General features: G+C 27.4%; 1 protein-coding gene across 1 annotated transcript in view; it reads left to right on the top strand.

Annotated features, from left to right (window-relative positions):
- Window positions 1-19421, top strand: part of LOC111621344 (myotubularin-related protein 14-like) — a 56999-nt gene that overhangs the window by 20196 nt on the left and 17382 nt on the right. The window contains exons 3-9 of the mRNA XM_023363441.1: window positions 1142-1248; window positions 5380-5497; window positions 7728-7803; window positions 7928-8009; window positions 10675-10791; window positions 10896-10969; window positions 17578-17648. Coding sequence (XP_023219209.1) covers window positions 1142-1248; window positions 5380-5497; window positions 7728-7803; window positions 7928-8009; window positions 10675-10791; window positions 10896-10969; window positions 17578-17648 — 645 coding nt within the window. The remainder of the gene's footprint in view (window positions 1-1141; window positions 1249-5379; window positions 5498-7727; window positions 7804-7927; window positions 8010-10674; window positions 10792-10895; window positions 10970-17577; window positions 17649-19421) is intronic.

The following is a 19421-nucleotide window of genomic DNA, read 5'->3' as shown; positions in this document are numbered from 1 at the left end:
AGCATTTATTATTATTATTTTTTTAGTAAAATTCTATTACTTTACCATTGTAAATATTTAAAAAAATGGCTGCTCTATTTGTTTCTAATAAAGTAAGAAAGTTGGCAATACAGATCTGACTTTGAAATCATTTAAATATCAAAAATATTTTGCATGAAATCTATACACAAAGTTCTTAAAGTATTGATTGATTTGTATTTGAAGTATTTCAGATACTTATTGAACTCTATAGAAGTTTTGAGATATCTTTTCATAAATAAAGCTATGTAAAGCCAAACGATCTATTGTATTATTGGGCCAAGCTAAATTAATAATTAATATTCCTGCTTCAAGTCGACTTTTCTTTCAGAAATTTTAATTATTAAAAATTATTATAATTTATTACAATTACAATGTGGTGGCCTAACTGCCTACCTCTAATGAAATTTTTTTTATAACTAATTAATAATTTAGCTTTATTACAGCCCAATAATATGGTGGATTGTTTGGTTTTATTAAAAATATCTGGTTTGTGGATGAATATCTATAGAAAGCCTTATAAAGAAATGTAGCTTTTATATATAAATCTAGGATACACTTAGCATAGGATAGGCCAAGAATTCCATCTCTCTGTCCTCATCAAGCTGGTAGTAAGCAAAGTAAATTAGGATATAACAGCTATTCAATGTGTGCTCTATTGTTATTAATATTAGATAAAGATTTTCATCAAATTCGGTAATTCGTTATTATACATACGAAAGCTACGTTTCTTTATAAAACTTCCTATAGATATTCAGAAGCAGAACTTTTAATAAATCTGTCTACAAGATCTATTTTACAATTATAACATTTGTCTTACTTTTGTAAAAAAAAAAAGTATTCTGAAAGTAATTCTTTTTATAATTGATGAATGAATAAAGAATTTTTACAATGTTTTGAAAATGAGTTTTTTTCTAAATTTATAACAATTGTTATCAAATTATTCAAAAGTTTATATGCTTTGCATTAAATAAAAGTAAATTTCTTGCTTAATAAATTTATATTGGTTATCCATTTTTAAGTTAAACTTAATAAAAAGTTGGCTTTTCTTGACTTTCTGGTATAATTGAAGAACAGATATATATTATATATTTTGTAACAAATTAATAAATTTATTTTACAGCTAATAGATAATTCCAATGGAGAACTGACACATACATATCCTTCTCAACTGATTATCCCTCAGAGAAATGTAGTTCAGCATTCAGATTCTTCAGATCAACATATTAGGTAATTGTTATTAAGTAAATATATCTAATTTTTATATGATGAGTAAAACTTCATTACAGTTTTGTTAAACACTCTCTAAATTTAAACCTGTTAAGTCTAAATTTAAAGATTACACGATAAGTTTTGATTTAACGAATTTACTGATTCATCAATCAAAATTTTATCACCTGCTGCTTTTTATCTACATAGATTAAATTTGCATAGATTATTTTACTGCATTAATAAATTTTCAGTAAAATAATTTTGGATATGTGTAATTTGAAAATGTTAATAATGGAATAAATGTGTGTCATTAATTTTAATAGGTACTTTGATAAATGGGTTAATTGATATTTTTGTTTTGATTCCCTCATTGTTGAATATAATATTAAGCAATTGATATTAGTTATTTTTATTCTAGATGGGATTATAGAAGACTAAATTTTATGATTATAATTATTATTTTATAATAAATTAATTGTTTTACTTAAATTTAAGCTTCATTTAATTTATAAAAGCATTAACGAATTGAAAATTTAAATAAGAATTAATAACTGTTAATGTAGAATTTTATCAGTATCATTATTAATTTATCAATTTATATTTTTTTTTCCATTCACTGATTTGATTAGAGGAATATCATGACTTACAAGATTTCATTAAACAATTACATTTATAGATTTATTTTTACTGTAACATGTGTTTTTATCATTTTTATAAAACTAAATGGTATCCACATGATTTAAACTTCAAGTTACTAAAAATTATATTTCATATGAAATATTATTAAAACAAGGCAAGATTTTCTATTAAATAAGATTAGTTTTTAGATCAATTAATAAAAGAGTCAAATAATATGCTTCAGTATTAACTAAACAGAATGGGCCAATGTCACATTCTTGACTCAACAGATATTAAGTCTACTGTAGTTGTTTAATAAGTTGAGCTTCCTTAACTCAATTCTTGCTAATTCAAATTTAACTTTTTCTCCTAACTTAACTCTCATAGACTCAGAGCATTGTTTCTATATGTTGAAGTAGTTTTGCGATCGCATTCTGCTAACTTAAAATTTAAGATCTGGAGACTATTTTGTGTATTTTAGCATGCTTTCTTTTGCATTCTTAAGGGAATGGACATATTGATATCCTTGTAGTTGATGCAATATTATAAAGTTGAAGATCAATGTTTATATAGAATTATATCTATGATTAAAGTTGAAATTCAGTTATTAAACATAAGGCTAGTGAAACCTCGTGTCTTTTTTCTTCCAATATCCTTATTAAATGAGAGACAAAGACCTTTTAAAAACACAGCTATTTTATTATTTTCCTTTATAAGCAATGCATTTTGGATTAACTTTTCTTAATCCCTCCTCATGCTATAAATTTTTAAAAGAGAATGCATTAACAAAGGTATTAATTACAAATAATATAAGAATACAAAACACTAACCTTCCGACATAGTATCGATTAACTTCTTTTACCCCCATTTCACATTTACAGTTTCTTTTATAGTTGATTATTATATCATATCATATATGGAATTAATCTCCATTTCATTATTTAAATTTAGCTGATTTTTACATTGTATTATTGCAATACGCTCTTTAAACTGTCACAGATAAACATATTTTAATGTTACCAACATCAATTTTACAATCATTCTCTTGACTGGACTCTGGAGACTGATGATATTTTAACTAAATGGCCACTTCATACTCCTTCAGTCTTGTTCCCAATATTTGTTTTGTTTCTCTTATATAATACATTTTTTCATTAACATTATACTTATGAATGTATGGTATAAAATTCAAAATGTTAGTGACATTTTACACCTAGAGTAACAGTTTTATTCGTATATAAAGTTGATCAATTTGACCAGTAAAATCTTAGCATATGTTGTTTTTGAAAATTTAAAATATAAGTTTTACAACTGTAAAATCCTTCATTCCTTTGTAAATTTAGATACTACAAAAAATTATTTTATATGTTCATTGGTGTGATAACCTAACTAGTTATTTAAATTTTAGGGATTATAAAAAAAATTTAATGTAACTAAGGACAAAAAGCAGTGAACAATATTTCCCTTGATGAAAAACTTCTTAGTGAAAAAGCTGATTCAGATAACAGTTAGACACACTGGATTCAAAGCAAGAAGCAGGTGGTTGGATAAGTTTAAGAAGAAGTGTAGAATAATTTTCAATAAAGTGCAGTAGTGTAAGAGGAAAGTTGCACAAAGTGATTAAAAAATTTACCAGAAATTTTACAGAATTGTTGCCTAGATGATTTTTCAACACTGTTGAAATGGACATTTATTTTTTTTTAAATATCTGTTGGACAAAACAATAGTGATAGAAGATAATTTGTCATGAAAGTAAAAAAAAGGAAAGAATGTGTAATTTTTGAGAGCTAAATTGACAACAAAACATTGCTGTTATTATTAATTGGAAAATCTTTAAGTCTTGATGTTACAATTAATTGGAAAATCTTTTAAAGTCTTGATGTTACAGATACATCTTATTAACCTTGTATAGCTTTGCAGTTACTACTAAAAAAAAGTGTATAGCTATAACATATGAGTGCCCTATGCAATCCCTATATCAAGAAATTGGAGCTTACATTAATGCAAAAATAGCCTACAGAAGTAAACTGGATAAATTTGCCATGTTGAGAAACAAGAAAGATCGGGTTGAAATTGAAAGAACATCAGGAGTATATAAAATCCTGTTAAAAGATAAAAGATTTGATAGAGACCTTGTATATGTCAGATCTACAAAAAGATTGCTCAAACAATGCTTCTATGAGCACAAAATGGACATTGAGAAAAAGAAAAGCAAAACTGCCTTAGTGATTATATTGCAACGAAAACAGCATTATACCTAACCTACAACAAGCGACAGTGATTCGACAAACTCGACATATAAACCAACTATGAAATCTGGAGGTGTTAGAAATTTTTAAAGCAGACTGCAAAGGCCTGTCAATCACTTTTAAAGAAGAAAAACTACTATCAAGAGCATAGCGGGCTATTTATGACATAATGCTATAACAACTGGTGCAGACGCACACATCGTTTGGAGATTTGAATTTTGAAATTTTAAAAAATAAATTCTGAAGATAGAAGTATTGGAGACATGAATGGTTAAAAATTGGAATCACACCTGAAAAACTTATAAAACACCTGAGGAAGACCCTAGAAGTGGGTCAAAAATATTTGTTACATTTTTAAGTAATAACTGCAAAACTAAACAAGGTTGGTACGACATATCTATAATTATCGCTCTGTTTGTTGGATAGATTTGAGCTTTGATGTTTCTACAATGCCAAGGCATTACCTGTACAATATACAGCAAATAAGAATGCATGGATGACATCAGTACTGTTTTCCAACTAGCTTAAACTTATACCTACATAATTGTTGAATGCAGAAAAATTATCTTTTTTATTGATGGTTGCAAATATAACTTCTAGATTGCAGTCTTTTTGATCAGAGAATTATTCAAAACTTTAAATTACAATACAAAAAATTTATTGTATGAAAGCTGTTGCAAATTATTAATATATGCCTGCACTGTCTGCTAGATACAATAGGAATGAGTAATAAAGCTTGGAATGAACTTTTAAGCTTTGTTTATCATTATTGTAGCTTAAGAATTTGGCTGTAATTAGCTGTTAAGCCTAGTTAATTAAGTAGTCTTAAGTAGCATATTCTAATCTTGATATGTAAGCTGTATTGTTTGATAATAAGTAGTTTAAGAACAGAATATGATATGATATATTTACCTTAGTTAATATTAGCATTATGGCATCTGGATGGACAATTGGTTAAGGCAGCAGTTTCCACTCTGGTGACCCAGGATTGAATTCAGATGGATTGAAAAATTCCAGGAATTTTTTTTGGGTGGTGTGTCTAGATAAGTCTCCATCCCTCACCACCCAGCCATCTCATTGTGGACCTGGCTGAACCCTTAATGGATTTGTTAAAAAAAAAAGCTTGATAAAGTTAATAAACTTGATGTTAAGAATTTTGGATTTTATATAAATAGTTCTTGATCAAGACATTAGACATAAAGCTCATAATTCATTAAAACTAGTAATATATTGTTATTAATAGTTTTATCTTGATATTTAATCTAAAATTTTTTAACATTAGGTCAAAGATATTCACTGAAGATGTGGAAACAACCACTTTGAGAGAGACAATAATGAAAGCAAGAGGTGCTCGTTGCAGGACGCGTTTTCCAATACCAGTTATTTCTTACGAAGAAAAAGTATGTACTCTTTATTAAATGCATTTAAATTTATTCAAGTAATAATGACCATGCAAACAATTTTGGGTCAGTTCAAAGTCTTTATTCTTTTTTAAGATTCTAACCAGATACAGATGGTTAACAACATGAAGATACAAACGGATTCTTCGTTAAAAACTGACAATATGTTGTTAAAAAACACACATACATTATACATTTGATGTTGACATTTTCTTTGAGGATCCAACATCAATGACACAGTAGTGAAAATTTTTCAAATCATCACTCAAGATCTGTTGTATTTATACACATCTGCAAATTGAGATAAATTCCTGAATTTCCATTAGGAGTCTGCAGATGTGTATAAATACAACAGATCTTGAGTGATGATTTGAAAAATTTTAATACTGTGTCATTGATGTTGGATCCTCAAAGAAAATGTCAACATCAAATGTATAATGTATGTGTGTTTTTTAACAACATATTGTCAGTTTTTAACAAAGAACCTGTTTGTATCTTCATGTTGTTAACCATCTGTATCTGGTTAGAATCTTAAAGGATAAAGACTTTAAATTGACCCAAAATTATTTGTATGGTTATTATTATTTGAATAAGTAAATTAATCGTTGAGACTTTCATTAAATTTAGCTAAATTTAAATGCTATATGAATTAAACTAATATTTTAGAAAAATTACATAGATTTCACCTACAAATAATTATGAATATAATATGTTAATTGTTTACATAAAATATAAGGTTTTGCAAACTTTGAAGCAAGTAAAACTTAATATGAAATTTCTGTAAAAAAATTTTTCAAAAATGTTTATTTTTGAAGAACATTTAAATTCTAAATCATTTAAGGTGATAAATTCATACTTAATAATTTAAATAAATTTGTTAATTTTTGGGTTTTCTCTGCATTACATGAAATTCATTTACATAAAAACTTCAGTAAAGTTTGATAAATTTTTATAATACAGTATTAATGTGCATAAGATGAAATTTATTTACAAAGACATCTGTTTAGATTTGAAGTTTTGCAAATTGAACAGATGCATATTTTAATTATTTGTTTGTAAAAATTTCAGTATGAGAAAAATAAAAAGAATTGAAACACTTATTACAGAAGGGACACATCTATATTTTCAACTTTTCAGAAAACTTAAAAATACTGTCTGTGCTCACAAGTCCATTATTTAATGCAGGTTTCTGAGGGACACACTCCATATATTTGATACATTTGTTCTCAGTTTTTATTAAATTATTGTAAATATGATCATTATTGTGTGCATATAATTGTTAAGGACATGTATCCTTTCCATAAAAATGCTAAATCATTATTTAAAAATACTTTTGTAGTTCCACAACTCTTATTCAGTAACATCATGTTACTCATAACCTTTTTCTTCTTGACAGCCATTGTAGGAAGCTGTTGGAAAATATCTCTCCAGAATGGTTGAATGGATGAAATGTTATTTCCTCTTTTCTTCAGATCACCTATCTTGTTGGCCATAATTAGTACTTTACCAAAAATTGGTTTCTGGTCAGAAAAGGTGATTCTATCTTGCTCTTTTCTCAATCTGTAGGTGGCTTTTTGGAAACTCTGTATAAATGTTAAGACTGATTTGCCCCATATTTGCTGCTTTCACACTCAAACTACCTGTATATTATTAGCATAGTTTATAACTTGTTTGTCATAGAATTAACTTGTCTTGTTACAGATTGGTAGGACAAAGAATACTGAAATTTTTTTTTCAGTAATAACCAACCAATAAATTCCAGATTTATTAAATGTCTTGTAAATGTTGTAGTTGAAATTTAATTTGAGTTTCAAAAATTAATACACTTACAGATATTCAATAATGGTCTTTTTTTATACAGTTGAAAATATACAATTAGTTTAAAAACAGTTTTGTTAAAATTATTATTGAATCATTGAAAAAAATATTGAATTATCTTTTTAAGAATAAGATTGTTATTTTTGTTCTATTATTATTATGTTGATTATTTGTTCAGATGACATTTTTTGATGATTTTAGATTTTGAGAGCGATATTCACAGGATAAATAATTTTTTAAATATGAAATCAAATAATTTTTCTTGTATTCAATATTTAACACATTTTTTATAGAACACTCATTCTGTTGAATGTTTAACTTTGTATAATTAATTTTAATCATTAATTTTTAAGTGTATAAACATGTCAAGTTTTTCGTTACTAAATTTGTTAATTATTTTTTTCTTTTTTAGTACATTTGTCGATCTGCTACTATTTCTTGTGGAGCAGAAATATATGGAAGAGAAGCTCTAGGATATTTCTTTGCTGGTAAAAATTTTAATTTTTATTGAATGCACTGTATGAAAGAAATGTTCTTTTTTATAAATTTTGTTTTTCCCTGAAACATTTTTGATCTGTAATGTTTGTTCTTAAAACTAAATTTTTTTTATAGGAGGCAGTGGCACAATAGATAATGAAGATGAGTTAATGAATTCTACAACCCAGTCTACCCTTAAAACTCAACCAACTGCAAGGTTTGTATTTTGTTTGAAAATTTTTAGTATGTTTTTCTAAATGAAAAAAATGTAAATTTTCTTTTAATATTCTTGTCTAGTATTACTTGAAAATAATTGAATTTTTTAAAAAAATCCTATTTAAGTTTGTTAATGTGTGTAATTGTCTTGGACTAATTCATTTTTCCTGTATGAATTATGCTCTAATATATCTAAACTTTATATCTGTATATAAAACAAATATTGTGTGGTGTATTTATAATTTGGATTTTTCAAATACACCTGACATTTTAATTGTATGATCAATTACATCATAAGTATCTTACATTATACTTTAAATATTGTTTATTATTATACTCTGAATACATTATTTTACATATTTCTTAATGTTTTTGTTATGAACTTTTTTACGATCTCGAAATACAATCTTGTATATATCAGAAAGTCAAATTCTTATGTATGTACACTTTATCAGCTCAAACTTTCCTTTGGAATATTGTGTTTTTTGAGCTGTAGACAGATGTAAAAAAAGCTTTTGAAGTTGAATGTATGCAGAGTCAATCATATATTCATTTTGGAGGCACAGAGTTAAAGGTATTGGTAGAGGAATTGGTAATGACTCTAGTTATTGCAGGACTTCTTGTGTCATGGAAAAATGGGTGACAACTGCCTCATTGGGCTGTCAGTTCAGATATTAAAACAGTAGTGCACGATTGGGGATCAAAGGATCATGGGGATGTGTCACTTTCTCTGTCAAGAACGTGCAAACTGAGAAGTTTTCAGGTAGCAGTTTATAACAGTTATCCAAATAGATATGATGAAATTGTGTATTTTTTTCATTGAATTCTGGGTTTTCACAACAATAAAGCCTTCTTTGGATAAGGCTTGAGATGACTTGGTTCTCAAAAAATAATTGCAACAAAAACCTGACAAAAATACTAAATACAATAGTATATATATTGCTTACAGAAAAATTTAATACAGAAATAAGGTTTGTAACAAATGTTCCATGTCTCAGACATACCTACTAGTTTGATATAAAAGATTTAGGCATGACATTTAACCAATAATTAGATATTATACATATCTAATTCTAAATCTGTTTTTTGTTTATGCAACCAGAATCAGAATATATTTCTCATAGATACACACAAATTTACATTACAAGTTGGGATAAATTCATTAAAACTTAATCAGAATTCTATCAAAATACATAAGACTACTTAAATCTGGTAATATTAAACACAACCAAGTAATGTATTGGGATTCACTGTAAGGAAGGTTACATTACTTGTTTAAAATAAAATACTACTTTTTCAAAGATGATTATGATCTCCAGTATGGTCTTCACCCTCATGATCAACAATAAACCAAAAATGAGTAAAAAAAAAAAAAGAGCTCTTAATATTTACTTTGACAAATCCCGTGGAGTCACTACCACAGTATTGCAATGTGTAACAGATAAAATTTTAATTATTAAAAGTTAATTTCTCATCAAACAATTCTAAGTTCATTAATACCTACTGTATTTTTGCAGATTGACCGGCATGCTGCGTATAACCAGGAGGAGACTGGCATGCCAGAAACCCCAGGGTTACCAGCATTCTGGTTTAACCAACCAAAAAATAAAATCAGATGTAACAAAACTAGTTGTTAATTAAATGTTAAAGAAAACATTATTCCAGTACAATAAAATAACATCATCCTGATTTTAAGTCCTTCAAATTTTAAAGAGTTTTTTCCTTTAAAGGACAATAAAGCAATGAGTTTTTCACATTAGCAGTAGTAATAAATTAGTCAATATGGGCTGTGCCCTGACCTTAAAAGTAACACCTTCCTTGAGAATTTCACACAAAGCTGATATTAATTAGTGTAAATTGAGATTAATTTTCTGAAACTGGCTGTAAATGAATGTTTGTTTTTGAGTTTTTGAATCAAATTACAGTAAAATAAATGTAAAAAGAAAATCACTTTTGGTATTCCAAAAGTTTTTTGCATCATTAGAAAGAAGACAAAAATCAAGAAATTAAACATATAATCATAGTTTCTGATGTAATGCTGACAGTTTTTAAAATAAAATTCATTTGATTTTACCTGACATAACTTGTTCATTTTTTTTAATTTATCCTCTAAAGAGGGATGTATTAACTTCACTTAAACTGGCATGCCAGTTTTTACCATATGGAAATATCTGATTTTTATGGTCTCCCCAGATGCCAGTCAGTCTGCAAAAATAAGGTATTGAATTGAAAAGTTGTCAATAATGAAAGAAAAATGTTGGATTTAGTAATGAAAAACACTTTAAGGATTAATTTTCCCAAATTTGTTTTAAATTCATTATTTCCATTGATTTAGTGAGATGTATCAAATATCTCTGTAGATAAAGTGGGTTGCTATTTTTTCAATTTCACATCATTGGCATAAGCACAAATTTGCAAAGTGTCTCCATAAAAAAAGTGAAAAATGATTAGTGATTTCTTCCAGTTTAAATTTTTTAATGTTTTTATAATTATCAATTATCAAATTTTTCTTTAATATTTTAATTGCTTCAAGATTTTACCTTATTTGTTTTAACCAAAGAATTTAAATAACATTAGTAATTCCATCATTTTGGAATTTGACATTTTAAGTGATTACTGCAATTACTTTTACTTTTTGCTAAATTTTTATTATTAAATATTTATAGTGAATGGCAATTGTTCTCAAAAGTTCGGAACCAGGATATAAAGCTACTGAAACAACTTGATGTGGGCTATATCTGTGATTTGATGGTAGAGAAAAAGAAAGTGAAGTTTGGTGTGAAGTGAGTGTGTTTTGAAAAAATTCATAATTTCTGATTAATTATAATAATGTTATTATTATTATAAATATTAGAATTTCCATATAATAATAATTTCTTTTTCTTAGTGTAACTTCCTCAGAAAAAGTGGATAAAGAGAACAGATACAGTGACTTTGTGATATTATCTTTGCCTTATCCAGGTAAGGTTTAACTACATTCTTTTTTATTAGTTTGTATGAGAAATTTTAATTTTTAACATAGAATGTCCTTCAATTTAGTGCTTAACATTCATTTCTAGTAGAATAACTATTTTAATTATCTGCATATAGTCTGGGGTATTGTAAATTTCTTACTAAATTTGAATGCTAGCATTTAGTATATTGTGCTGTTTTGTTAATTTTTGCTAATTCATCCAAATTTAAATTTGTGAAAATGATTCAAATGTAGAGAGAATATGCCATAACAGATGAGACAAAAGGCACAAAATTAACTTTGTAGCAACCAAACCTCAACAAAAAGCTTTAATATGCAACCTTTTTATTAAGTTTTCAAATGTTTTCGGCAATTTGAATGACCACCTTCAGAAATAGAAATCGAATGATTCCAATTTCTATAAAACAAAGTTTGTTTTGGAACTATTTTCAAATGTTTAAAATCACAAAATCACAAAGCTTTAACAAAATATGCATGGAGAGTTACCACTTAATACATCTAGGCTTCATGAAATTTTTCTTTACAATCAGTGTACTTATTAAAAGATTATTGAATTNTTCTTTTTAATCAAACAATTTAAGCATTTTCTATAAAATAACAGGATAAACTTTCATTGTTTTTTTTTTTTATATTATCTACTGACTTTGTTTATAAATAGGACTAAGATAGTCTCTCCTTTCTAATCAAAAACTAATTAAACTATACTGAACTACCAATATAATAAGTCCTATCTATAAACAAAGTCTAAGTAGACAATATAAAAAGAAAAAAATAAAACATTAAGAATATAAAGGTAAAAAGAATTATATTTAATTTTACTTTCATGATTAAGTGTTTTTTGGACTTAAATATACTATTTTACTCTCATGATTATTTAATTTTTTAAGACTTCAATAAATTTTTCCTGCTTATTGGATCTATGGAGTGAGTTAATGATGATACAACAGATTTTGAGGTTAATTTCATTGTTAATTTTATTTGAAATTATTGGAAGATAATGAAATGTATCAGTGTATAATATTGTATTTTATTATGAGGACTTATCATTTAATGAAGGATTTGATAAGTGGTTTTGAATAGCAGATCAAAATTATTCATTTTGCTGTTTTATCGACAGTTTCTGTGGTCTGTTTCCACATGTGAGCACTATGGTTGAGGGCAACATCTGTCAAACACAATGACACAACTAGCTTCATCAGAAAATTAAAGTCATATACAAACAAATATAATTACAAAAAAATACTTGTTATCAATAGTGAAACACTGATCCTCAATGGACTAAATAGCACACAAACTATCAATACAATCCTTAATGTAATCCTTGATCATTGAGATTGTCTTCTTATCACAAGATCATCTATATCAGATGCCTTTTTATTATTAGTCAAAGAGATTGTTGTACTCACCACCTCACTTTCATCAGCACAGACTGATACAGAAAATAAGCTTTTTTGGCAATTTTTGTCCTTTAAAATAGCTTATATTTCAACAATCCCTTTATAAAAAATCTTGAAATTTTGCACACTACCAAAGAAAACAGTTACCTTTCAAATGAGATATTCAGAATTACTTTAGACGTTTGGGGCGGATAAATCGATTCTCAAAAATTGTTAATTTTGATTCATGTAAATATAGTCAGTCAGTGACTTTTTTACTTGGTGGGAGTCACTGCTGTGACTCTTGATTTTATTTTTATAAGCATACATTTCATCAAAACTGTAATCAACTGAATTTAAAATTATCAGATAACTTTTGTCAGTATATTAAATACATTTATCAGAGCTGTTTTTTTTTTTTTTTTCAAGCTCTGATGGTCCATAAAACAAGTAACAAGTGTAAGTAATAAAATTAATTTATTACCAAAAGTTAGGTATAAACATGGTTACTTTTCAATGTAATCACTGTGAAGATTGAGGAATTTGTCATATCTGTGGATGAGCTTTTCCATCCTCTTGTCATAGATTGTTGCTGCCAGTGAATTGAGACAGACGGCCTTAACAATGTTGTTTTGAAGATTGCCATTAGTCTCAAACTTCTGCCCTGCTAGTTGTGTTTTCAGTTCAGGAAAGAGGTGGAAATCCTAAAACATTAAAAAGTGTTAAGCTGGGTGGAAGTCTGAAAGGTGGAATCACCACCTTTAAATACCCAGCGTATAGCCCCAATTTAGTGCCGAGCGACTTCCACCTCTTTTCTGAACAGGAAGTGGCTAGGAGGGCAGAGATTTGAGACTAATGATGATCTTCAAAGTTAGGGCTCATCTCAAGTTATTGTCAGCAACACTCTATGACAAGGGGATGGAAAAGCTCATCCACAGATATAACAAATGCCTTAATCTTCACGGTGATTATGTCCAAAAAGTAACCATGTTTGTACCTAACTTTCGGTAATAAATTCGTTTTGTTATTTACATTTGTCTTTCTTATGTACTGGTACCATTGGAGATTGAAAAAAAACAGCGTACATATAAATGAAAATATAAATTTTTATCTCATAAATATATTTAATTTTTTTGTTTTATAACACATAATTAAGATGAATTTAATAATTTCTTTTTCTTAGTGTAACTTCCTCAGAAAAAGTGGATAAAGAGAACAGATACAGTGACTTTGTGATATTATCTTTGCCTTATCCAGGTAAGGTTTAACTACATTCTTTTTTATTAGTTTGTATGAGAAATTTTAATTTTTAACATAGAATGTCCTTCAATTTAGTGCTTAACATTCATTTCTAGTAGAATAACTATTTTAATTATCTGCATATAGTCTGGGGTATTGTAAATTTCTTACTAAATTTGAATGCTAGCATTTAGTATATTGTGCTGTTTTGTTAATTTTTGCTAATTCATCCAAATTTAAATTTGTGAAAATGATTCAAATGTAGAGAGAATATGCCATAACAGATGAGACAAAAGGCACAAAATTAACTTTGTAGCAACCAAACCTCAACAAAAAGCTTTAATATGCAACCTTTTTATTAAGTTTTCAAATGTTTTCGGCAATTTGAATGACCACCTTCAGAAATAGAAATCGAATGATTCCAATTTCTATAAAACAAAGTTTGTTTTGGAACTATTTTCAAATGTTTAAAATCACAAAATCACAAAGCTTTAACAAAATATGCATGGAGAGTTACCACTTAATACATCTAGGCTTCATGAAATTTTTCTTTACAATCAGTGTACTTATTAAAAGATTATTGAATTAATTCCCAGTGTCATTTTAAATTATCAAAGAAACAATATTTACATCATGAATTGTGATAAAATTTAATTTAAACATTATTCTGAAATTTTATATAAAAATAATCTTGCTGAATCTGAGAAAAAGTTTAAACTTAGGAAAATCAACAGATTGTAATTTTGTGAAGATCAAAATATGTTGTAGGAATAAGAACTTAATTTTTTTAATTTTCATGTTTTGCATAATTTCCTAAACTGAATAATCAAAAAAGCATAACTTACTTTGCATGAGTTAACAGACAAATATTTTTATTGAACATGAAATTAAGATGTTAAAGAAAAACCAAAAACAATACAAGAAATAACTGTAAAATATTTCATTTTTTCTGAAGATTTGCAAAGCAGTATTAAATGTAAGAGTATTACAGGGTTCCTATGCACCTGGAAAGTCAGGAAAAATCAGGGAATTTGCCTCCTTGACTGCCTTGTTGAATTTTTTTTCTGACAATATGCTTGACTAAATGTAGCAATATCCAGGCAGCAAGAAGTAACGTGGTGCAATACAACTTATGAAAAGGGTGCAGAATATTTTCAGGACCTAAAATTTCTCCCAAAATTTACGAAGTAAAAAATGATAACATTTAAATTAAAATTATTTATCTATCATTTTTCATTTTAATAATTTTGATTGTGTAATAAAACAAGTTTTGATTCTTTTCCAGTTGATTAATATTTTATAAAGTTCAGGAAATTTATTAAAGGATAAATTTAATAAATATATACTTCTGTACATGGATTATACAGGATTTGTTAATGAATGATAAATAATGGCTTTTTTTTCTTTTATCAAAGCCATGTAGATTTATGGTTGTGGATTAATAACAGAATAAACTAATTTAATAAAACATTTTATTTTTTGTTTTAATAATTTGGCAATTATGAAAATACAGTCGAGTCAGCATAAGTTGACACCCCAAGGGGAAGTGGAAATGTGTTGAGTTATCCGATATTATGACTAAAACAAAGTTGAAAAAAAACCACAAAACTACAATTATGAAAATACGGTAGTGCATTATACAGTACATGCAATTTATCTCTGACCAGTCATCACTGGCACTAAATTTTGTTTCTACTCCAAGTATCTCAGCGATTTCCATCGCTTTTGTTTCATTATCGGCCCCGAAACAGGAAGATTTGATGAACAAATTTGCTTTAGCAAACTTACCAGAGCATCTTCGACATAATTGTACGGCAACTTTCTCTGGCGTTTTAGAGACAGCTGCAATGAAAACCCAAGAAAGTTTTTTAATTTCCTTCTTTTTCTTCAGAATTTTCACCAATAATAATGTTGTTCTTGAAGGTTTTCTTGTTTTGCAAATTCGGCTTGCAAAGTTTTATTACACTCAAATTCAGATAAAAGTTCATATTTTTCCATTGTTAAGTTTTTGGATACTCATTTGTAACAGAAATGTGAAACACTTCTGCAAATAATGCATGAATGAAAGGTGAGAAAATGCAAAATCAGATTCTACTGTGACATTAAGCTGTGTGGTGTGAACTCATTTTTTTTTCAGGAGGGGAGTCGACTTATCAGATGTCTAAATGAGTGTGGGACAGAAAAAGTATGTCAATTTATCCTGTGGTGAAGAGTTAAACAGTGTTAAGTAAACCAGAGTTTTTTTTAATGTTAATGCATATGTAAGTTGGCTGGGACCACAGAATACTAACTACTTAACAGACTGTGTAGTTATACCTATGATGACTTACGCAGACTCGACTGTATATATAATTAAAAAGTTGGAGAGCAATAGTGTATGTGCATAGTAAGCCAAATGTTGTTTTATTTTGTCAATGTACCATACTGTAAACAAAGACTCAAGAGGGCATACAGAAACATAGCTGGCTAGACCTGGGTATTTTTGGCTTGCCTAGGCCCTTGTGCCACAAAACCCCAAATCCAACCAACCATACTGTAAGGGACATGAGGGTCAGAGAATTTGTACAAAGTTGATCAGGGAAAATCATGGAATTTAAAACAAAAATTTGAGTAGGAACCCCTATCATTAATGAACTTTATCTCCTCTATATTATTTGATTATTGAACTTGGTTAAGAAAAGTTGTATTAAATCATAAATTATAGTAGTAATTTTAAAATCCTGTCAATATTTGGTGCTTCTGCCCTGTACAGTATCTCTCTCTCTCTTTTTTTTCTTTTTTAATCTTTGAAATTGGTTAATTTGCATAAGTTATTTCAATTAATTCATTATAAGTCAATAAATCATGAGGATTATATTATAACTGTGCATATTTAAAAATTAGGTTATTGATATGATTGTAATGAATTTTCAAGTAAATGTTTTTTTAACTTTGTCACATTACAGTGAATAGTAGAATTGTAAGGATTTGTCCCTTCAGAAAAAATGAGATGCAGAAGTAAATGTAGTCTATTTACTATAACTTAATTTCATTTTTTCTGAAGGTCATATAAACTTCCATTTTTCTAATACAGAAATGATCTTAAACAAGCCAATAGACCTACTCAATAGTACATTGATTATTCTAACTGGTAATCATTACAATTTTATAAACTCTTGATCTACTTTTGTGAAAATGGTAACAAAAATATTTATATGCAGGTTGTATGAATATGTCTATCCAAGAAGACAGAATTGCTGCTGTTTTGCATGTTTTAGTGGATTAATGTACACAGAAGTACAGACAAACTTTAAATTCAGGAAGTCTGTTTCTATCAGGACCCATATCAGACTGTTGATTACCAAATTTGGCAAACAGGTAATGTACATGATGCACAATGTCTGGGAAACCTACCATACCGAACAAAACAGTTCAACCTATAGAAACTGCAATGTAAAAGTGGACTACGCCACCTGCCAAGCAATGTATCGTGATTACTTAAAGGTTATGGAACAACAGGATTTGACTGCACTTCCATGTATATAAATCCACTCAAGCATATGCAAACAACAGTGATTGTTTTCTTGGGTCAGCATACTTTACATGACTCGCAAACAAATGATTTTGTTTCCATTTACACAAAATTGGATTGAGACTTTATAATCATCCTATAATTACAAAAAGCAGGAAGACAATTTTTTATAATAAAATGGTAAACTGAGATTAACAATGAAGAAGGTAAGTATTACTAGGATATACGTATAGAACAAGATATAATTCTTTCTAAATATCACATATATGAAGAAATAAAAACAATAGTAATTGATATGTTCTCTTAAGTAATTTCTTTTGAAATATCAATTCTTTACTTTACAAACATATTTATTTTCAGGCATTTTTAATTTAATTTTTGTTGTATTTACATTTAGAATAATATATGATGTGTTAACGTTTTTAATGTAAAATCTATTTTTCTAAAATTAAACATCGTTATTTTTCAGGTTGTGAATTTTTTGTCAAATTCAGAGACAATAATTATTCTGGAGAGAAACTGGTATTTGATTGGACACAAGTAAGTTAGAAAATTTTACATGTAATTTATAAACAAAGGTTCTGGATACTCTAAATATTTCACATTAATGTAATCTGTTTACATTAGCATTTAATGCTTGTAACTATTGAAAAATTTTAAGAATTTTTGATAATCAGAATTGAATAAAAATTACCATTTGAATCTAGCATCCAAATGAAAATTTTTAAAATAGTATTTTAAATACTTAGGTACACTTAGAACCTTTTCAAAAATACTTTTAGTGATAGCTTTAAATACTGTACATTGACTTAAATGATATTTATTCATTTTTTACAAATACTTAAGTATGCATTTATACTTTATTTGAAAGGGCTAATGATTAAACACACATTTGCTTTATGCTTATGTATCATTTCAGAATATGATCTGGTATTTGTGAGATTGCAGCCTATGTTTCCAATGCGAAAATGTGTACATCAGATGTTCAGTGCCACCATCCTGTAAGCTTAAAAGTTTGGCAGTGGCATTTGGAATGTCAAGTGTGATTCCACTGATGTTCCAAACACCATTGTCAAACTTCCAGAATTACAGAATGGTGGTGCTGAATGTCAGACACACGTTTTTATGTTGAAAATGTCAGCCCGCAACCTTGCTATTGATAATTTAAAACTTAGATTTTACTACAGTTTGGTGAAAAGAATTATTTCAAATGTTTTTTGATTTGTTTAATCATAAGTTTTTTAAAATACTGTGTACAAATTTAGAATTATGGGGAAATTACAGGAACAGCTGTAGAAAAAAAGCTGGAATTAACACATTTAATTTATTTAAAAAAAAAAAAACATTTAACAAGAATTTTTCCTTGTAGTACATTTTGTACATGAATTGAAAATAATGTTCATTTGCATATAAATCAATTTTTAAAATTTTCTTCATAAATTAAGTTACTTGGTTATTATTAATAAAATACACAAGTTTATTAAAATTTTAAACTTCTGATTATCATAAACAAATCAACATTTTAAAAAAATGTTTGTTTTCCATATATTTATTCTTTATATTTAATCATTCAGACTTAAAGTAAAGTTTTTACAATATAATGTATATTTAATGTTCATTTTATTTATATTTTGATTAATGCACATTTTGACTGTATAATGAATTAAAAACAAAAATGGTAGACAAAATATTAGTTTCAAAGTCAGATACAGCTTATCTGTTTACATATAATTTTAATGTTTTATTTCTCTCTTAAAAATTAAATCAGATTCTTAGTTCTTTTTTCTCATGTCTTAATTTGCATTTTTTTTTTTTAATTAATAAAAAGTAACAAAGGAAGAAGTGGTATATATAATTTTCAAATTTGCAAGACTTTTATTTTTATGATTAATTAATATTAATATGAAATAGCCAATAACACATTTATTTAAATCTAAGTAATGGTTTTCTTCAATTAACTGTCTAATGTCTAAATATTGAATAAAAATGAGTTGAGAGATTGAAGTATTTGTTGGATAATTAGTTTTTTTTGTTTCAAATGAAATTATATACAGTAGAACCTCGAAAACTCGGCCTAATGTGGACCGAAGGGTGGCCGAGTTTGTGAAAATGCCGGGTTATCGGGAATGGGGTTAAAAAAATAAGTACGAGTGTTTCCTCAGAAAATACTGTACTGTGCTTGTATGTATTGTTTACTTGAGAATATAACAGAGAATAAACTGCCCAAATACCCTTAAACAAAGGAAAAGTACGTCCTTTATGAAGGCATAGAGCCTTTACTACATGAAAATGAAAATTAATGAATACACTGTG

This window comes from Centruroides sculpturatus, unplaced genomic scaffold (assembly GCF_000671375.1).
Source record: "Centruroides sculpturatus isolate CEXI.00-Female unplaced genomic scaffold, Cexi_2.0 scaffold98, whole genome shotgun sequence".
Lineage (NCBI taxonomy): Eukaryota > Metazoa > Arthropoda > Arachnida > Scorpiones > Buthidae > Centruroides > Centruroides sculpturatus.
Note: the sequence above shows the minus strand (reverse complement) of the source record. Positions and strands in the feature narration are given on the sequence as shown.